Below are 22,143 nucleotides of genomic sequence, written 5' to 3' on the forward strand. Positions count from 1 at the left end.
ACTTGACATAGAAGGCCCTTTTTGTATGACTGCACACCATTAATGTTTCTGAACCTTAGGCTGTAAGTGAGGATACTACTCTTTAGAGGAGTTGTGAGGTTTCAATGACACAATGCATGTCAAGTGTTTACCCAGTTCCTGAAATGTTAGCTGTTATTGTTATCATTATTACCTTTTTCTTTCATAACTGATAAACTCCTCAACCTCCCATCCCCAAATTACACTCCACTCTAGCCGTGGTGGGCCAATTTTCGCTTCCCAAACATGCCCTTCCTTTTCATCTTGTGTCTTTGTACTTCATGCTCTCTCTGCCTGGATTTCCCACCATAAAACTTAATGGCTAGAATTCAGAGTTGAGAGATAGTCCTCCCTTTCTTATCCTCCTACCTTATTTACTATATACTCTATACAGTGTATACACATTACTATATACACTGTAAATACTGGCAGCTGCCCCTTCTGTATAGATATAATAGTTCTTGACTGAGAACTGAGAGGAAGAGGGAGCCCCATTTCATGGGCCATACCTGCTTGGATTGGAGCTTCCATTACACTGCACTGAGGGGTGGGGAAGGAGGAAGCAAGTCATGGCTCAAGTGACACAGACCCTTGTTGTTTTTACCTAGATTTAATAGATCTTCTTGAATAAGTGTGTCTTTGTTTCCTTGACTTTCATAAGACACTTCAAAAGGCAGGAATGCAAGGGAACTTCCTCATCCTTTTATGACAAAAGGTAACCTGTTGCAGGCCATCTACAAAAACCCCGCAGCTACATCATACTTAAGGGTGAAAGACTGGTTGCTTTTTCCTTAACATCAGGAATAGGACAAGGGTGTCTGCTCTTGCCAATTCTATTCAGCACTGTAGTGGAGGTTCTAGTCAGGGCAATTAGGCAAGAAAAGGAAATAAAAGGAATGCATATTAGAAAGAAAGACATAAAACTATCTCCATTTGTAGATGACAAGATCTCATGTATATATAAAATTCTAAATTATCCACTAAAAAATTAATACATTCCTCAAGGTTGCAGAATACAAGATCATTACACAAAAATCAACTGTATTTATATACACTAGCAATGAAAAATTAAAAAGTGAAATTAAGAAAACAAATCCATTTACAATAGCCTCAAAAAATAAAATACTTAGGAATAAATTTAACAAAATTTGACACAAGAAGTATAAAAATCATACTTCAAAACTACAAAGCATTGTTAGAATTAAAGAAGATATAAGTAAATAAAAAGATATCCATAAAATAAAGGAGAAACAAGAACAAATTAAGCAATTATTTTAATACATTTTGGGATACCCTTTCCTAAATGTCTTCAACAAATGGGAGTAAGGTAGGGAAGGAGATTCCTTGCTTTATCTTACGCTGATAATCAGCCTGATGGGAAGGATTTCTAGGGCAGCCTGACGTCAACACCTAGAACACCAAACACCATACACAAAAACTTAACATATGACATGTGTGCATGTGTTATGGATGAAGACACTCAAGAAATTCCAGATTCTCAGAGATTTGTGGGCCAGATTTCCTTGGAACTGTGAGTGGAATTTCCTAGATTTGGTTTGGTAATCACCATAAATCTAATCCAAAATGAATGAGGAATAAAGCAGAGGGTCAGATAGTTCACTCCAAACTTCTCATAAATGCCCTGAGTCAGGAACTACTATGCTTACTAGTTAAGCAACTACTGTGTTCAAGCTTTTGCTTTAGTGTCATCCTAACAGGCAATAAGATAGTCTGTGACATCCAGAGCCACTCTGTACAGAACAAGGTCACTGCAGTCCCCAGACAGCATAATTCAAAGCACAGTAATCTAGAATTCTGCATTTATTACTGCAAATTTCTTTCAGTACAGTGTTCAGAGAAAGAGATATGTTTTCTAGTTCATTATTATGCCTTTGGGCTAGCAAACAGGGTTAGAGCTATATTTCAAGATCCTTTGTAATGTGATATTTACAATAAGTAACACAATCTCCTAAAAGCTTTTAATTGAATGATTGGATGTATATGTTTCATAATTCTAGTAATTAAATAACAGAAGGTATTTTTAGGCATCTATACCAAGCAATGTACCAAGTTCTTTATATATTGGAGTATACCTTGTGGACTAACCTATAATGCAGAGCTCCTTACTCCTAGACCAATCTCTACCTTTCCAGCATTCATCAGCACCAAACTGGCCATGCAGCTAGCATCTAAGGAAGAGGATAAGACCTAAGAAAGTCCTGTCAGGAAGGAAAAGCAAAAGGAAAGGCTGACCCCTCTGTGCTGAGGAGTACTGTCAGAGGCAGGCTGGAGAAGCACAGCATGAGAAGTCCAGGGCGGGGACAGTGTGTTAGGTACAGTGAGGGGAATGCAGAGGGCACAATACATCGGCCTTCTTTTGGGACTCCAGGAAGAGGTCACCTCACAAATCCACAGCAATCTGAGGATAACCAAAATGGCTCCTGCACGGCCCCACAAGGACCCTGAAATTACTGGAGGGTTTGGCCAGGATGTTTGCAAAATCCTACACTCGTGATCATACCTAACAGATAAGCAAAAACCCTTCAAACATCTTGCCGCAGAGTTGTAGATTTAACTGGGATTCCCTAAAGTCCTTTCCTCATCCCCTCAGCTCCTTGGCCATTATCTGCTCAGCTGCTCTTTCATCTTGTCTGGTTCCGGCTCTAGGTTTTTTCCTGAAGTGCCCTGTGCCTGAAAAATGTTGCCTGGTATTCCCCGGCCCTAGTCAAGCCCTCCAAACTGTCTGTTTATCAAACAGCATTTCAGATACCACCTCCTTCACAAATCATTCTTTACAATTACAAGTAAGAGATCAAGTTCCTTGTCTCCCACTCAAATACAGGGACAATAAACTATACTTTCTTAGTTTTGCACAGTCATAAGCAACAGGAAGTACACAGTTGTGTAGTGAGAAATAAATACTTATAAATGCCAGTAATTATTTTAAAAAGAGGAAATATTATAACGTATAATACAAAAAGTATGTGATGTGTCTCTTTGTACATCTCAGTATAATCTACACTACTATAATCTCACTATGATCTACAAAACTATAATGCTATCATTGAATAAGCTACAGAGTTTAAGCAAGATATGATGTCATAAGGTTGCTTCAAACAAGTGAGATTTTCCTTAAAAAAGACCTAGAAAATGGTTTCCATTTTCTACTTATGATTTTTAAGGTATATTGGGTTTTTTAGTTTACCACACAGTAACCAAGCCAAGGTTATAAACATTTTAAACATTGTTGACTCAATCTTGCCCCCTGCAGGGAGTGTTAACATCTTACTGAGGTCACTGAGATTTAAAAATTTGTGAAATGGAGAAAACTTTAAGATAAAGTTGACTCTTTTCAAATCCAATTTTGTCACATCAGAGAGAGGGAAAGACTATTCTAATATTGTTAAAACATTATAAATCTGTTCAAAATAACCCGATAGTAAGTTTTATTCAGAGTGGCTTCATTTGGGGCTCTAAATGCAAAAACTGAGTTGTTGATAAAATCTTGACTATATTTTTATAAATGATTTCTCAGACTTGTCATAAGAATATTCTGGGTTATTCTGTAACTACCTCATGCTAGACCAGTGTTCTACAAACTTCGCCTTACAGTGGAATTACTTTGGGAGCTTTAAGAAGTAAATGCTGATGCTTGGGTGTGGGTCCCACTGTTCAAGATTCTTAATGTAATTGATCTGGATGAAGCCTGGGTGTCAGGATTTTAAATCCTCCCTGGAAATGTTAATATGCCACGATGGTTGAAATTCATTGAATTTGGAGCACTAAATCTGAGTCTCCAAGGTATAGGCGTAGGAATCAATATTTTGGAACAAAAAAACTCCAGGTGATTCTTATTACCAACAAAGATAGTTAAACAGTGATCTAGCCCAGTGTCCTCACATTTCAAACAAGAAATTACTCATGAATTGACTTGCTTAAGAGCACAGTTAAGGGGTTCCCTGGTGGCGCAGTGGTTGAGAGTCCGCCTGCCGATGCAGGGGACACGGGTTCGTGTCCCGGTCCGGGAAGATCCCACATGCCGCAGAGCAGCTAGACCCGTGAGCCATGGACGCTGAGCCTGCGCGTGCGTCCGGAGCCTGTGCTCCGCAACGGGAGAGGCCACAACAGTGAGAGGCCCGTGTACCGCAAAAAAAACAAAAAAAAGGAGCACAGTTAATCTGTCAAATTCTAATTAAAATCTCTCTGTGATCAGAACTTAATTCTTTCTTCTTAAGATGAAAACAGTCATGTTCAAAATTTGGAATGTGCCTTGTATGCTATTTCTAAGTCAGATTAAGACATTCACATTCAGCTTTGTCCATATGGAAGAATTTTGCATGCATTAAACCATGACATTAAGTATGGTCATGGGAAACACAGGCTTTAATCCACAGAAGATGAGGCACCCATAGAACCAGTGTTTCTTGGTACAATAATGTGTACTTAATAAGCCACCACATTCTTACTTGTAAATGTCAACTGCAATATCACAAATCATATCATCTTCTATCAGAAGCCCCTATAACCTGGCTTTCCGTGTGACTTTAGATTGATTTCAGATCAAAAACTTGTAAATGTGATATCAACTTGCTGGCAAACACAGGAGATTGAAACCATATCATAGAATCTTCCTTTCCCACTGCTCATATAAACAACAACAAAAAAGGTAAAATCTAACAAAAAATTTCACTCTCAGCACCTAAAGTAGGAAATAGGCACAAACTCCTGCTATAATGTTTGAAAATGGCAGCCAAGGAATGAAATAGGAGACTGCTCCTCCAAATAATACAGGGAATGAGAATGATTCATCAATATCCCATGAAGTCTCACTAATTCTCCCTGGAGAGCTAGTGTGGGTTCAGCTTATGGAGAAATTAGGGAAAGTTTGGAGGAGTAAAAGTCCCTACCAACCAACGTAATAGCTCATCAGAAAGCAGAAAAACAGAGAGGAACCAGCCCTTGTGATTTCTACCAGATGGGAGGAAACCAGACAGTGAAGACAGGATGATCCCCGCCACACAGGGTCAATCATCCCGAGTACTCAACAGGAGAAGAGGAGACCCATGGACAATATGGAAAAAAGATTCTCAGGGAGCAGGAGGCTGGACTGAAGTCCCTTATGATGACAATAGTGAGGAGGAACTACTGCTGGAGAATGATGGGGCAAATGGGTGAAATCAGCACCGAGCACGATTCTCTGAAATCAAAGGTACACCAGGGACTATAGCTGAAATGGGAGGAATCACTCAAATTTCAGGGATATCCCCTTTGAAAAGAGAATATTCCTATGACCGTACAGAGTGATCCTAGCACAAGTCATACAAAGAATATCCTCAGAAAGTGCAGAGCACAGATCCTTTCATCAAAGCTGCCCAAGCCCCAGCTGAGATCTTCCTCTCCTCTTCTGGGCTCAGAACACCAAGTACTTGAATCCCTGGCTCTCGAACAGGAGCAAGGACAGGAAGATAACTCTTAGGCAATTTTAGAAGGGAGAAAAGGAAAATTCACTTTTACCAAGTTAGTGGAAATAGAAATTCTGGACAGAGCTGCCCATTTTAAGCAAGCATAAGACAAAAAGAAATGGGACAGGAACTTTCTAACATACTATAATTTTTTTTAAGGCACAGAGCAGATTAAGAAAACAAGAATACTCCATTATAGGAAAAAAAGAATAATCAAGGAAATAGAAAATAATTATGCATCATTAAGTATAACGTTAGCTACACCTCTTTTGGAACTGCCCCTTTATCACATCGAGGGAGATCTCTTACTCTCTAGTTTGTTGACAGTTTCAGGAATGGATTCTGGATTTTGTCAAATGTTTGTCTGCCTCTATTTAGATAATCATGTGATTTTTAAAAATTTGTTAATACGGTGACTTACAATGATTCTTTATTCTGGGATAAAACAGTTGGTTATTATAAACACTCTTTCAATATATTGTTGGTGCAGTTTGCTGAAATTCAGAAATATTGTATCATGAAAAATATTTGCAAGCTCTTTTCTTTTCCTGAAATGCCTTTCACCCGTTTTGGTTTCAAAGTAATCTGGCCTCACAGAATGAGTTGGGAAGTTTTACCTCCTATTTCTTTTCTAGAAAAATTTTTATAGGGTTGGCATTATTTCCTTCTTAAATGTTCAGCAGAATTTACCAATGAAGCTATCTGAGTCAGGATTTTTCTTTATAAGAAGGTTTTTAACTACAGGTTCAATTTCTTTAATTGATATACGGATATCTATGTTATTTCTTCTTGAGTGAACTTTGGTGATTTACATCTTTCAAGAAATTACCCACTTCATTTTTATTAGCTTAAAGCTGTTCATCGTATTGCCTCATTATTCACTTATCAGTAAAATCTGGAGCGATGTTACCTCTCTCATTCTTGATATTGATAATCTGTGTCTTTGCTTTTTCCCTGTCAGTGTGGATAGTGGCTTATCAATTTTATTAATCTTTTCAGTGAACCAGCTTTTGGTTTCAATGATTTTCTCACTTTTTCTGTTTCCTACTTCATTTATTTTTACTCTGAACTTACTTCTTTTCTTCTGCTTATTTTGGTTTAATTTGTTCTTTTAATTTTTTAATGAAGAAGCTGAGTCCCTGATTTGAGACCTCTCTTCTTCTAATATAGACCTTTAGAGCTATAAAATTCCCTCCAAGTATTCCTTCAATGGCATCTCACAAATTCTGATATACTGTTTTCATTCATTCAGTTCAAAATGCTTTCCAATTTCCCTTTTGATTTCTTCTTTGATCCATGGATACCAGAAATGAGTTACACAGTTTCTGAATGTTTGGGTATTTTCCAGAGATCTTTCTGTTACTGCTTTCTGATTTAATTCCATTGTGAACTAAGAAGACACTTTGCATACAGCTTAAAGAATCTGTCAGGCTATGCCTGGGTTCTCTCTGCCCACAGCACAGCCTGAAAAAACTCTCAAGCAGCAACCTGGGAAAATCTAGCAGAGTCCTTTCAGGGATCACTTTCTGTTGTTACTTGAGGTCCAATATCTTGAAACCCATTGTTTCATATATTTATTCTGTTTTTCAGTTCTTCTCAGGCAGGAGGGTTAATCTGGTTCCTGTTAGGTCATCTTGGCTGGAAATAGAAGTCTCAAATTTGTTTTAAGTATTATGAGTTTTGAATAAATATTTTACCAGATCTTACACATAAAGAAACTCTAGGTATAAGCATGCAGAGGTATAATCAGAAATTTATATACCAAAAAGATTTCCCTAAGCCAGATAACAAAAGAACATGAAAATAGCAAGCCATCTCTTTCATTCTATTGGAAGTGTGTACCTATTTATCACTCTCATACTTAACAATTGATACAATATATTTCTAAAGTGTACAAATACATTACTTTTGCAATTTTGTGTTTCACTCGAAATAAAGTTGTAATTAAGTGTGTGAGTTTTGAGGTTATGCCACTGTGTTCCAATCCTACTTTCTCCATTTATTAGCTGAGTGAATTTCAGCAAATTGTTTTACCTCCTTGTGCCTCAGTTTTCTCATTTGTAATTTGACGTTAAAAAATGATATTTTTGGGTTGCTATAAGTATTAATTTCTCTAAAAAACTTACCATAATCCCCAGCATTACATAATTTTCCATTTCAAATTAATACTACTTTAATTTACGCAGAGATAAATCATAATCTGACTGAAAACACTATACATACAAACGTAATAGATTCATTGCTATTATCTACCTGACATGCAATGAATTCTCCTGAATGAGGTCTTTGCCTTCAGTCTCTCCACCCTCCATTTCTTTTTGTTTACCACTCCAGATTGACCTTTATAGGGAACTCCTTTCAAGATTAGAAGTCCTTCATAATCCCTCTCCCCAGAGCCTACTGCATAGAGGGCAGCCCCTTGACTTTGGCATTCCAGACTTCGGGTATTAAAGTCCAAGTTTATTTTTCCAGTCTCATTTTCTACTCTTCCCTTTCACTGTATCTTAGAGCCACACTGATGAATAAGCATCCATGAACACTCAAGGACCTCAACTACGTCTGTACTTTTTTCATTCTATTTTTTCTACTTGGAACCGCTATGTTTATGTAGTCACATACACGGCCTGCCTTTTATATACTGCACTGTGTGGAGCAGAGGGAACACAAGGCAACTTAAGATAAAAATATCTACTCTTAAAAGGCTCACAGCCAAAAAAGTAAGCAGTCACAATGTAATGATGAAGAGAGCTAGCCTAAAGGAATGGGATATATGGCAGGTATAGTAAAAAAGCAGAGCATGCCTAATTTTTGCACCAAAGGTAAGGTAAGGCAGGGAGGCAGGTGGTGGTCAAGGAAAGCTTCACAGAGAAACTGTTCTCTGGACAGTCTGAAGACCCCTCTGACCTACTCTTATTAGTTTTAGCAATACACTAGCCCATTGATTACAAGTACCTTGAGTGAAATAAACTACTATATGTTAGTTACACTGTGAAATGCTTGGAACAAGACTTTGTGCATAGAGAAGGGGGAGACTAAAGAGACCAGTTAAATAGTGAGTAACTACTAATAGCAACACTGGTACTTACAGTAGAAACATGTCAAAAAAAAGATGAGCAGGGTCTAAAAATTCAACTGCACAACAGGCAAGGCAGTGATGATGATATATAGTATTTTTCATTTGACCTGTATTATCACAAAAAATCCACACAAAAATTACATTGTTCACAACGGATGCACTCTGACCTAAGACATTCCGAGTGATGCTGGAACAATCTTCCTCATCCATAAACACAATTTTGTGTAGGAGAGCATATCATATCTTGGCTTTATTTTTCATAATTATAGCTTATTATTTATTGAGCACTTACTCTGTGCCAGACACTGTCTAGGCACTTTATCTTTCATTTAATTCTCATACCAAGAATGCGAGCCACTCTTAAAACATGCTATTTATTCTGAGTCCTTACATTCTCAATAAAAGCAGCATTAAACTTTATGTGTGTGATTTAAACGGTTGACAAAATCCCTTTATTCCATATCTGAAATTCCATTTTTGAATATTCCGCTGTTATCTTTTTGATAACTGGGGAGTTCAGTTAAGAGAGATTAGCATCAATAATGATCATTTATTGGGTGCCAAGTATTGTATCATTAAGTCTCAAAAATAATTCAAGGTTGACACAGTAGACACCTATTATATATTCAGAAACACAGATCAGAGATGGCAATCACATTTCCAAGGTCACACAGGTCTTAATATTAAGGTTTGATTCTGGCTATACCCTGTGTTCCTAAAACACAGCAAATATCACTCAGTAGATGCCTACCATGTGCCAGGTGCTCTGCCTATTATGTGTTAGGAGCTTATTAACACAGTATTGCTTTTAATCTTCCCAACAACTCTATAAGGTAATTGCAGATCCAGAATCCTGTATCTGAAACCCGTGGAGACAGGTGTTATTTAAGAATTTTTAGTATTGGGGAATTTTTTTTTTTGAAATATACAATGATATAACATAAACCCCTCTCCCCACGCATGCACATTTTGTTATTTATTGCTTCTGGCTAAATCCTATGTAATAACCTTTCATTATACTTAATTTGTGTGTGTGTGGTAGCTTCACCTAGTTTCCATACCAGCTAAAACTCTAATGTCTTTGGACCTGATGCTGAAATAGGAAAACAGGAAAGTATTTATGGAGCTACACAAATATAAAATATTTGAATATTTTTATTTTGTATTGCAGGTTCCTCTGCCTCTAGGTAGACAAACCAAAAGCAAACAAAGATATACATAAATAAGGAAACTTAGAGCTGGAATAAATGAAAATACTCACTGGCTTAACTCAAAGGAGTTTTAGAAATAAAGCATCAGGGTCTAACAGGCTGCCAACACATTCAATCTTACTGCATAGATCAAAAGAGCACAGGCTTAAATCGAAGAGTGAGAAACAGAAGCTTGGTCTCTCCCAGATCAGATTAATCAATGAACTGATTTTCTCCAAAACTTAGAGCCGTCCTTTATACAGCCCAGCATCTCCACTCTGAGTTTTAGCTTTCCATCTCCCTTTGCTATCATTCTTCATTCCGTTCTTCTTTTCTTTCCCTTCCACTTTCCACTGCCTGCTTTTTTTCTCTCTCATTTTCCTTCCCTTGTGTTCTTAATGGCACTCAAGATAAGGATGTCATCTGAGCTACTGCCAAAAAGTTCAGTTCCCACAGATCTTCTGGTATTTCTCTGATGCCCATTTAAGGCTAAGTTTAGCTTAGAGAGTGCAAGGTTATAAAACGTTCTTAACGACTTCAGGAGTGCAGAACTGTGTGTGTGTGTGTGAGTGTGCAGGAGCGTGTGAGTTTGACATCTGCGGCTGGTAATGTTTTCTCTCTGTTCCTTGTAATTTCATTCTCACTAAATCTTCTGAGTGCAAGAAAAAGAGAGACCTCTTATTTCTATAAACCAACATCAGCTCAGTAACTGTGGTAGCTGGTAATTAATTGTGGAGTTTAAATAATGTTATTCAGTACAAGATTCCATCATGCTATATCGTGTAATATCAACACAGGAATTAGTCCAATACTGTTTTTCCCATTATAATGAGTTAGTTCTTTTCATTCAGATTAATTGCAGGAAAACTTCTGTAATTCTCCCTTAATCAGGAACCATTTCTGAGCTCTCACATAAATTTGTTACTACTCCTATTATAGTATTTACTATGTTGTATTTTATTTTAGTGTTTAAGCAGATGACTAGCTCTAGTCTTTAAACAGATAATTTGCTTCTCATTAACAGGGAGTATATATTGTTTGTAAATTGAACTCCACATACTTGGCCTAATACTAAATAAGTACTCAATAGATATGTGATAAATAAATAAATAAATATTTATAAATAAATTTATTTTAGTTACCATCCTGTATGTTCTAACTTGTGGTTAAAAAGGTAAAAGAATAAAATTCCAATAGGAATTTTAGGAAATTCCTAGGAAAAAACTATAGATATTTATATTTGGAAATGGGGAAGACTTTTTAAACATAATACCAAAGAAATAAATCATAAAAAGCCTTTTTGGAGGGAAATGAACAGAACATATGAAAAGCTTTAAATTTTCACATATTCAATGACTCAGTAATTACATTTCTAGGATATATTCTAAGAATAAAATCAAAGATATAGATTTATCTACATAGATTTTTATCAGAGCTTTGCTAAGAAACAAACCAATAAAACCACAAGAGAACCTGAAAATGACCTTAAATGTTAAATGTTAATTAATAAAAAATGTAATTACAGCAGACAGCTATATCACCATAATTGAATTTAAGGTCTGAAATCAGATTGTTGGAGATCCTCCTCCTGTTCTAATACCCCCAATGCTACCATAAGTTTGAAGTGGGCAAAACTTCCTCATCTGTGAGACAGAGAAAATAACTTTACAAATATCATACAGTTGTTTAGAATGTAGATACCTAGCCCTCATTATTACAACATGCAGTGTAACTATTATAATCCATAATCTAATACAATGTTGGTCATAACCTAAAAGAAGCAGGATATAAGTACATTTCATATTACAGAACATGAAATATTCTTACAGTTGATTCCAGTAAGAATGGAAACAGCCCATTCTTTGTAAGCAACATATGTGTGGTAGAAAAAAGGACTCAAAGTATAACCCAAATCTTAAAAGTAATTAATTCTGACTGGAGAAAAATCATAAATAATTGCATTTCTTGTTTTTCCTTGTCTTATTTTCTAAATTACCTTATAACAAACACACGTTACCTTTAGATAAGAAGATTACAATGGGAGGAATTTTTTCTAAAAGTACTGCCTATTCGTTTCTTGCAAGTATCAAATCCACTGCATACAGAATTCTGCAGAATTCCAGTCTGTTCTCTCACCACACTCCCCTGTATTCCTGGTCACATTATTAATTTACTACGCTACTTGAATGTCCATAGGCTGAACAAACCCACCCTGCATACTTTATAATAAATTCCAAGTGCATGGAATTAATGTTGACTAATAAATGTATAACTTATTTCTGCACAAAGTTTGGTCTGGTCTACATAATCCCCAGAATTCTGGAAAACCCTAATTTGCCAATCTCCACTCTCGTTCTTGGAGAATCTGGATAAGGTCTGAGTAGGTTTAATAACAGTCACAGTTACTTTACCAACTGAAATGTGAGTGGATGAACAAAAACGTACAGAATAATTCAAGACTTTAAGGTGCCATCACACAATCCTGAGCAGTAAGTTATAACGGATGCCTTTAGAGAAGTCACCATCATCACTTTCCCCCTGAATTAGACAGTAAGAGAGGCACTATACATCTGTTAAATGCCCGCTTAGGCAGGAGCATAATAACGCAGAGTTTAAACGGCCAGGACTCTGACAACGGAATTCCGTCTCACGATGGAGGGAGCTAGCGCACACCCTGTGACTGGAAGTATTCGAGCAGAAGCTGAGTTACAACACTGAGTTCATGCGTTAACTGGATGATTTTATGAAAGTTATCCTGAAGGGAAATCCATCCATTTTACATTTCACATAAAGGTGTGATGCTTTAGATTTTATAAACTTTAACATTTGCAACTTGATCTCACTTTTTTTTCTGAGACAGATTCAGATTAACAAAAGGAACTTTTCTTTAAAACATCAGTAGGTTAAAAAGTAAATTTCCTATCCTCCTTTTTAAGGTACCATTTACTGAAAGATATACATTTTAAAGGAAATATCACTAAGCATAAGGGTATTTGAAATTTTACCAAATTTACACACTTTTTAAAAGTAAGTCATGTTTACATGTTTACTACTACAAACTGTTAAAAAACAATTGTTTAACAATTTGTAGTAGTAATTTATGCGTAATTTAAAAGGGTCTAGGATATATTTCTTGTTTTTTTTTTTTTTTTGCGGTACGTGGGCCTCTCACTGTTGTGGCCTTTCCCACTGCGGAGCACAGGCTCCGGACGCACAGGCTCAGTGGCCATGGCTCACGGGCCTAGCCACTCCGCGGCATGTGGGAACTTCTTGGACCGGGGCACGAACCTGTGTCCCCCGCATCGGCAGGCGGACTCTCAACCACTGCGCCACCAGGGAAGCCCTAGGATATATTTCTAACAGATGGTCTCTATATAAGCATCAAGGAAAATTCCATTACAAAATACGATTTCAACAACCATTTAAGGTATAGAAGTTGAAACAGGGACCTGGGGCAGGCCATGTTTTGTTTTGTTTTTTAAAATATTTATTTATTTATTTGGCAGCATCGGGTCTTAGTTGCGACACGTGGTTTCTTTCGTTGTGGTGCGAGGGTTCTAGAGCGTGTGCGCTTACTTGCTCCGCGGCATGTGGGATCTTAGTTCCCTGAACCGGGGATCGAACCTGCATCCCCTGCATTGGAAAGCGGATTCTTAACCACTGGACCACCAGGGAAGTCTCCAGGACACTGGAGTTTATAATAAGTAATCACTGTACTTAGTCCAGAAATCCCTCAGGTAATTTCATTTCTTGCCTGCCTGCCCCCTCCAAGTTTCTACTGATAAATAATAAGGTATATTTTAAGTGTTAGAGAAAAAACACCAAGTCTTGATATATAATGATGAATGCATGTCTATGTATTTTCAGGTTTATATTAAGTGCAATATTTATCTTATTTCAAATGTCATCTTTATGGAGAGAGAAGCAAAAAAAATGAATATTGTCATGTGCCTTGGACATAGCTAAGCTGTCTGCATTTTACAATCAGCATGGGACCACAAGAACTCTTTTTTCAATGCTAAGTATAAAAGGTCATTGTACATATCAGCAAGAATGAGGAAAGAACTCCAAAAAGGCTCAGCTTACCCAGCACCAAGACTCAAGTTAAATACCACAATCATGCCAGCCATTGGTTACCATTCAGTCTCTGTCTCCAGTCCGGAAACCAGTCTGCCAGAAGCCCAGATAGCAGAAAAAGCTGCCATGTTTATCACACTACTGATCCCAAGAGACCAACTTAAACAGAAATTATATGTGTTCTACATTAAGAATGAAAAGTATCCCTAATTTTACAAAAGAGTTTTTTCTAGGAGAACAAAGAACATATATTTTGAAAATTCAATCATTGAAAAAGACAATATGAACCGTAAATGTAAACTGGGCACGTGGGCCTATTCACTAATGTCAACATAAATAAATTATTCCTTTTGTAGCTAAGCAGACAATGTTTCTTGAGAAAAATTGTGAACTCCACTTTCAGTGGGTTAGCTATTACACATTAAAAATTCAATTGAAAATATCTTTCAAAAGCTTTAAAGTTCAGAGTTGCAATCTAAGAGTGGAAATTGCTAATTTCTTCTTTGGAAGAAACAAAGTTTTAGAACTTTCATCTGAAGGTTAGTACTTAAAAAGATTTTTAAGAAACAAACCCATGTTTTAAAAAAAAATCCTTCAGGCCAATGCATTAACTAATAAATTTTGTAATTCTTCTGAAAACATGCTACTGTAGATGTAAAATATATGTTAAGTCTTTATTGAATTTCCATAAATTTAGTAAGGACTAACAAACCGAATGAATGAATAACTTGCAGAATAACGATGTAACGCCTGGAAGCCTCTTTCTCGAAACTACACAATTCCTTTGCTAATTAGGAATTGAATTTGAAATCTGCTCAAGATAAAAGTGCTACAAAGTTTACATGATCTCCAGAAAAATGAACATCATCTCCACCAATTATAACTATGTTTGAAATTATAAATTTAACTATTTTCCATTCTATGGTGTTTAAATAAACTTATCATCTCGGAAATTTGTTTTATTCCATTCTCAACAACTTATCATTTTATGCTAACATTTCACAATTAATTTTTCTTCCCAAAATAAAAGCATCTGGTGAAGACATTTAAATTTGTCCTAAGTGTAACTATAAACTCTGTCATTTGTGGAATGTACTTCGGTCCCAAGAAATCTCTATTACCTTAGGAATAATGTAAATATCTTAATGTACATATACATACAAGTGTATGTTAAAAGGCCACATACATCTTACTTTTCAAACTTCACCATATAATTCTAATTTCTCAGCTTCTTCTCAAACTTCAACCTGAATACCAGGATTAAGTTTTTGTCAGTGTAATGGATATAATTTTAAAAACACAAGGTTTCTTTGCAATTCAAAGCCTCTATACATATATAAACCATCACCACTACTTATCTGTAACATTTCAATGACATAGCTTCATATACTCAAAGTTTCACAACAAAGAAAGCACTATACAACTTTAGATGCTATGAAAGCCCTGGGAAAATCAATTGAGTATGTATGTAATTATGAATGATTATGTAATATTGATTTTAGTTTAAGCTTATTTTACTTTTATGGTTCAGTGCTAAACAGTTATCCCATTTTATAAAATTTACCTTCTTTGATATGCCCTTTTGCTATCAGAACATTATTAATAGTTCACTTGTTGCATCAACACTGGGGATTTTCAGTAGTCTACAGGTCACGAATTTAACTGCTATTTAAATTATGGTAAATTGTTTTCATATTGGCTTGACCGACCATTTACATGGATAAGGTGGACAATGCTGGATGCCTACCCAGTACCCATTCCCCTACCCCCTTCCTCCTGCCCAACACAACTTCTACTGGGTTGATACCAAACTCTCCTTTTCAGATAGATGACTTTGAGAGGCTTTCATCATCTCCTGCTCCAAAGGCAGGTCCTGGTAAGTCTACATGGAACATATTAATACCATTCCTCTTACCAGGGACTGGTTCAAAAACTCAAGCTTAATCCAATCAGCGTATGGAGTATCTCTGAAGGCTAGTATTGGCCCATGGTTAAAGGAGAGGTTTTCTCTCTCTAGATGTGAACAAGAAAGCATGTTCCCTTAGTTACTGCTGGCAGTCATTTTACAACCATAAAGAACTGGAGGGTAGGGCAAAACTGACAAAGGAAGGCAAGGCCAAGAGAAGTAGAACAACAGAATGAAAGCCTTGATCATGTCCTACCTAAAGCCCAGTGACTCTGGAATTTTTGTATGCAATGTAATATATTTCCTTGTTGGTTAGGGCAATTTATTTCATAGTTTTGTTGGTTTTGCAGCCAAGAACATGCTACATTGTTTTTTAACAGAGGCCGCACTGCCAACAGTGACTCCTAATTTGAATTAACTCCAAATTATTAGGATCTGCCATCAGTCACTCACTCAGAATTACTCTAGAGCTGGAGTCCCAGAGTTGGCCTCCTGAACTGAGTTCACTCTGGTGGAAAAAACTGAGACACTTCAGCTGCTATTAGCTATATCTCAAAATCTGACCATGCAAGTTATAGACATAATCAAAGAAGAATGAAAATATTATTTCGTTAGAAGATTTTTTCATCAGGTGATAAAAAATTACACATTTACAACAAGATAAACTTCTCCAAAGGGAGGTTCTGTTTTCTCTTCTTACCTCTTTCACACTGTGGACCAGTGAATCCATAAACACAAGCACAGCGGTTGGGTCCAATACAACGTCCACCATTCTGACATCCATTTTCACAGACGGCTGCACACAAACACAACAAGAAGCTCACTGTACAGTAAATGTCCAAGTACAATGTAGTAGTGTAGAAATGTAGCAATAATGGATCTTACCTCTAAAACACGTCACATCATGCATTTAAGTAAATATATTTCAGTGTATATTGAGACCAAAACCTACACAATTCATGTAAATCACGTTGTTAAGCAAGCATTTGGTAAAAGTTTTTTTAAAATCAGAATCACAAGGATTGGCTGGCTCTAATGCCCATACAGTCAGAATATAATGATTTGATCCTCTATTTCAGTTCTATTAACACTATAATCTATTTTCATAGGTAAAACGTGACTAAAATATGAAGGAAAAGGATTGTAGGCTTTAGAGAGCAGAGAGAGGGAGAAAAAGAAGCAGAGGAAAATGCAATATGAAAAAATAAAGAGGATATGGCAATAAAAAAGAAAAAAACAAAGAAAAGGAAGCCAAAAATGAAGGCAGAATAAATAAGTAAAAGGCAAAGCTAACATGAAAAATGGGGGAAAATACTATCAATTCAGCAATAAAATACCAAGAGAAGTAACTAACGTGTCAACTTATAGAAAGAAAGAAAGGAGAAAACCTCACTGTGTCAACACAAAAGGTTCTTTCTTATGAAATTAACCCACAGTTCAAAATGTGTAAGTGATGATGACAAACACCTGCAGCACACATTTTCCCTACTCTGGACTTGCGACTGGGAGACCAGAATTCGGAAGTCAGGTGGCCCAGAGGGAGCCAGTGAGTCAGAAAGGAATCTGAACTCTCTTCCCACCCTCTCTCCCCACTGCACCTCCCAAGGGGAGCAACTCAGCAGCCAGGACCCAAGACAAGGAAGTGTCCTAAAAAAATCACCCTTCAGATTACTTGAAAAATAAGTATTCCTGTGAAACATAATGAGGACAGCTGAATTCAAGAATCTCATCTCCTGCAAGAGAAAATACCAATACTACAAGCTGTGTCATAACCTACCCACCTGTTGAACAGATTAACACTCTGTCCTCACAGAAGTAGAAGAGGATTACATTCTATGACCTGTGCCTCCAAAACAGGACTTAAGACACGAAAGGGCAGTGACGAGGCAGAGCACATTTACGTGCGCTTCAAGTGACGGCCATATCGGGAATGGGAAGCTCAATAAATAAAGCAATATCTAAAGATGCAAGAGGGTTGCTATTTCCTTACCAGGAACATGCAGCTGAATTACCTACCATCATCCAGAGCACACAGAATGGTTTCTCTTCTGCTCATAGTAGCAATACCAAAGCAAACTTTGAAACAAGACACCTTCATCTTAAAGCATCAGTGTGCCAATGGTCTTAAAATTCTTTGTCTGCATCAGGCTTCGCTCCAAAGCAGAATTCTTTGTATGTCTACACAGGAACGTCCCCCTAAGAACCACACCTTTCCACTTCTTCACTTGTCCCAAGCTGAGTTTTACTAGAAAGTCCAATTCATCACTGCCTTGGAAAAACAGTTGGGCAGTAAATTAGATCGATAAATACACAGGATAAAAGACGCGAAATAAAGGTCGTGAGAAGCATGAGAAAGATGGAGGTGGACAGGAATGTGGAAGGAACAAAAATCTGTCAAGAGAACTCTCGGTAGGGTATAATTTCACAGAAACAACCGTAAGGATTTGAGTATTTTGATTGCTAAAGGTATACTGCAAATGGGTAACACTCACCTAAAGTAATTAATTAATATGAAAGAAATTTTCTTTAAATATTATCAAGGTGTAAGAAATGTAAATGAAAGTCACTGTCCCAGACATGTTCTCTCATTATGCATATGCTAACCCTTATGATGTGAACGGGAAAACGCATCCATGACTGACACTCAGGATCTATCCCTGGAGAGGCAGAGGGAGGGCTTCTCTCAGGGTTTTCCAAGACAGAGCTTCCAAATGCCAGTGAGAAGAGGGCTGGATAAGCCTGGAGCACCTCCTGGAGAGAGCTCACCCAGTACACATGAAATCCAGGCTAACCTACACAGGTTAGACTAACAATGCCTCTCTTCTCACTAAATTTTTTTTTGGTGTGGAAAACGTAGTTATTATTCATAAAAAATTATGTTAACGTGCAACATGGCTTCTTGTTACTTCAAATGAAATAATTTTTTAAATTTCTCAATTTTAATTTTTAATACAGTAAATATCAGCAGGTATAACCCATTTAAACAAAAGATCTTCGGTGACTTCAATAATTTAAGGAAGTACCAAGGGTTCCTCTGAACAAGAAGGATGAGACTGGCCAATACAGCCATTTGCTTCTACTCCTACTCTCACCTGAGAGAGAGCTCTTCCAGGAGAGGGACCGTAGGGAGTTTGCCTTTGTATCCCCCTCATTTACTGTAGTATTTGATGTACTGCAGATTCTCAAAAGCTCCCAAAATATGTCAAAATCTCGCAGGATTCTTCCCACCTTTTTGGGAGGCGGTACAACGCAGGGAACAGATGAGGAGTTCTGGTGTGCTCAGCACATCCCAATCACGTCATCCTTCCGATTCTCAGCTTCCCAGCCTATAAAGTAGAGTTAATAGTCCCTACCCCAGAGGAGTTTGAGGATTAAATAAAATGGTGTAAAAAGCAAAGTTCACAGTGGCTACACATTAAAGTGTTGTACAATCTTAAGTCCCCATCTTTTTTGTACTGCAAAGGATCTGTATGAAAAACAAGACTTGTTCTACAGCAACCAAAGTTTACCCTGAAGAGCAATAGCCAAAGAAGAGAAGGAGGCAATGCAGATATAAAAGTGGACCAAAAGGAAAAAAAAGAGGTAATTTCCTTCTTTTGAATAAATTAGGATAAAAGTTATTTTATAAAGTAACAAGACATAATGGCAACAAATTTACCTTTCAACTGCAGTTGGAAAGAAACTTGTATAAGCCTAAATTTCCACCATGGAAAGAATGCTGACCACTCAGGAAGAAAAAAAAAATTGCTTACACCTAGTGTGGGACAAAGCAAAAGGCAAGGAAGAAGATGACTATGGAAAGAAATATGAGCTGGTTTCTTAACTGCCTGCCATGATCTGGGGAGAAGGGAGAAGCAAAGCCTGTTTCAAGCTGGTCAGCCTGTGATATAGAACCCTGATCATGACTGCCAAAGCCTGAATATTTTTATTCAGTAAATATTTACTGAGCACCTACTCTGTGCTAGGTAATATGACAAGTGTCTGTTATTACCAGACAGACTCCTGTACCACTCAGTATAGGCACAAACACTTGGACATAAGTCAAATCTGAAATTATGGTAGTTACTTCTACACAAACGTATGGGATAAAAACAGATGCTAAACCAGGTTAAAATGTTACAAAGAGGAAAGAAACAAAAGCCGATTTTTCTACATGAGATAATATAACTCTCTACTACAGGCGCCACCTTTTTCCTTTGTCTTCCAGGTTACCATGCTCTCCCAGTTTTCCTCCTGTCTCACTGTCTACTCTTCCTCACTCTTTGCTCGCTTCTCCTTTCTCTTCTCCACCTCAAAATGCTGGGCAGCAATCAAGGCTCTGGCTTCAGCCCTCTTCTCTTCTCTACCTGCACCAACTTCCTAGTGATCTTTGTCTAGGCCTACAATTAAAAGATTAACCATATAAAAATTCAGTCTATATGCTCCCGAAGTCATATCTCTATCTCTGACCTCTCTCCTAAGAGCTGAGTTCATAGATTTTTTCACTTGGAAGTCTAACAAACTTCTTTAACTATTAAATCCAAAAAAGAACTCTTGATATCCCATGCTCTTAGCCCCACCTGACCCCAGTCCAACCCACTCCCTACTCAGTCTTTGGAATATCAGGAAATGGCATCACCATTCAGCCCAGAGCTCAACCCAAACCTTCTAGCTGTCATTATGGATCTTTGCTTTTTCTTTTAGTCTCATTCACCACACCCATTCCATCAGTACACACTTCCTTCCATAGATTCTACCTCCAATGCAAGCTTAATCCAAACACTTATCACATCCTCAGTTACTAGAGCATCATTTACCAGCACCACTGCACTAGCCCCCTAACTGGCCCTTTCATTTTCTCTCTTGCCATTTCTACAATCCAGTTTCAACACAGCAGCCAGAGTGATTTTTTTTTTAATGTTAATCGGATTGTATCACTCCACTGCTCAAACTGCACCAATGGGTTCCCATAATATTTAGGGGATAGTCCAAATTTCTTTCCTTGGTTTATGAGGCCCTACACCTTTGTCTCTGAACTCATCCCCTGCCATTATTTCTTTCCCTCACTTCAGCCACATAAGTCTTCCTCTTGTTTCCAAAATGTATGTAATCTGTTCCCACCACAGGTCCTTTGTATTTGCTTTTCCCACTGTCTAGAACACTTTTCCCATAGACTTAAAAGCACAGACTCAGGTCTGTGTTCAAAGTCACCTTCTCAGAGATTCCCCAGTTAAAAAATAGCAGAGAACTGTTTATTCTGACCCAGACTCTCTCCCCCTTACTCTCATTTATTGTTCTAGAACTTCTCATTCCCTAAATTTGTATTAGGCATTTCACTTTTCACCTACTTGTTACCTGTCTTCCCTACCACAAGATAAGCTCTAAGAAGTTGGGCATCATCTTGCTGGTCACTGATGTACTCCCAGCACCTTGCACAATGTGGGGCAGTAGTTATTCAATAAACATTGCTGAAGGAAATGAAAGAGTGCTTTCTAAAGAACATTTTCTACATTTCTGGGAAAGCAGCTAAGCAATTTTAATGTTTTTATAATCCTCATTTTAAAAAACATTTCCAGGATTTTTCTGGGTTTACAAGTTGATACTGTTACACCCGCCTCTTTACTCCCAGTAATACTCTCTCTATATAAGACAACTTAGAAAGCATCTTCCTTAAACCATTTCTTGAGCTGACATGTACTAGTTATCATACCATCACCTTATGTGCTGGGACTAATGAATTTTTTAAGTTATATAACTTTCTTGAACCAAATGTTCTATTACCCGTGAGTAAATGCTAGGCAAGGATAGTTCTGTCCCATGAGATATCTAGAGGACAAATTTTCAGATGTATGATGGGCTTCTGGCCCAGTGCTTTTTCGCTTTCCCCTGACTGAAAAGTTGGTGACATCAATATGGCTTGCCGCAGGGGCAGAAGAACATAAAAGCACCTCCTACAGGATGGGAAACTACTTTCCGTCACCTCATTTCCCATTTCTGTGTGAAGAGCAGGGACGAGACATACCTACAACAGCTCTTTCTGTAGAACTTTCAGGAAAATACATACATAAACACACATACCCCAGACAGGTACAGCAGCTGAATTCAGGCAAAAATGGCTAGTTTTAGGATAGGTTTGACGAAATACTCTGAAAGACCAGTAGAGGCAAGGCTCTTCCCCTGCAATTCTAAAGGGATTACGATTTTTCTCCCTGAGGAGTAAAAGGTTGAGTTTCAAGAAGCATAACAGTGTCTCTTCTCTGGCTATTGAATTCTATAAAATAGGGATACAATCTGATCTCCTAATGTTTTTGTAGGTGTAAAAAAAGGTATAAATCTGCTTTGTTATAAATAAAATAGACAAATTATGGGAACATGCTGTATAGCACAGGGAACTCTACCTAATGCACTGTGGTAACCTAAATGGGAGGGAAGTCC

General features: G+C 37.4%; 1 protein-coding gene across 1 annotated transcript in view; it reads right to left on the reverse strand.

Moving 5' to 3' along the window:
- FBN2 (fibrillin 2) overlaps positions 1-22,143 on the reverse strand; it is a 231,632-nt gene that overhangs the window by 197,194 nt on the left and 12,295 nt on the right. The window contains exon 5 of the mRNA XM_022588708.3: positions 16,430-16,525. Within this exon, the coding sequence (XP_022444416.1) occupies positions 16,430-16,525 (96 nt within the window). The remainder of the gene's footprint in view (positions 1-16,429; positions 16,526-22,143) is intronic.

Source organism: Delphinapterus leucas, chromosome 3, assembly GCF_059928025.1.
Source record: "Delphinapterus leucas isolate spDelLeu-1000000601 "Yukka" chromosome 3, BTC_Dleu_Yukka2, whole genome shotgun sequence".
NCBI classification, from domain to species: Eukaryota; Metazoa; Chordata; class Mammalia; order Artiodactyla; family Monodontidae; genus Delphinapterus; species Delphinapterus leucas.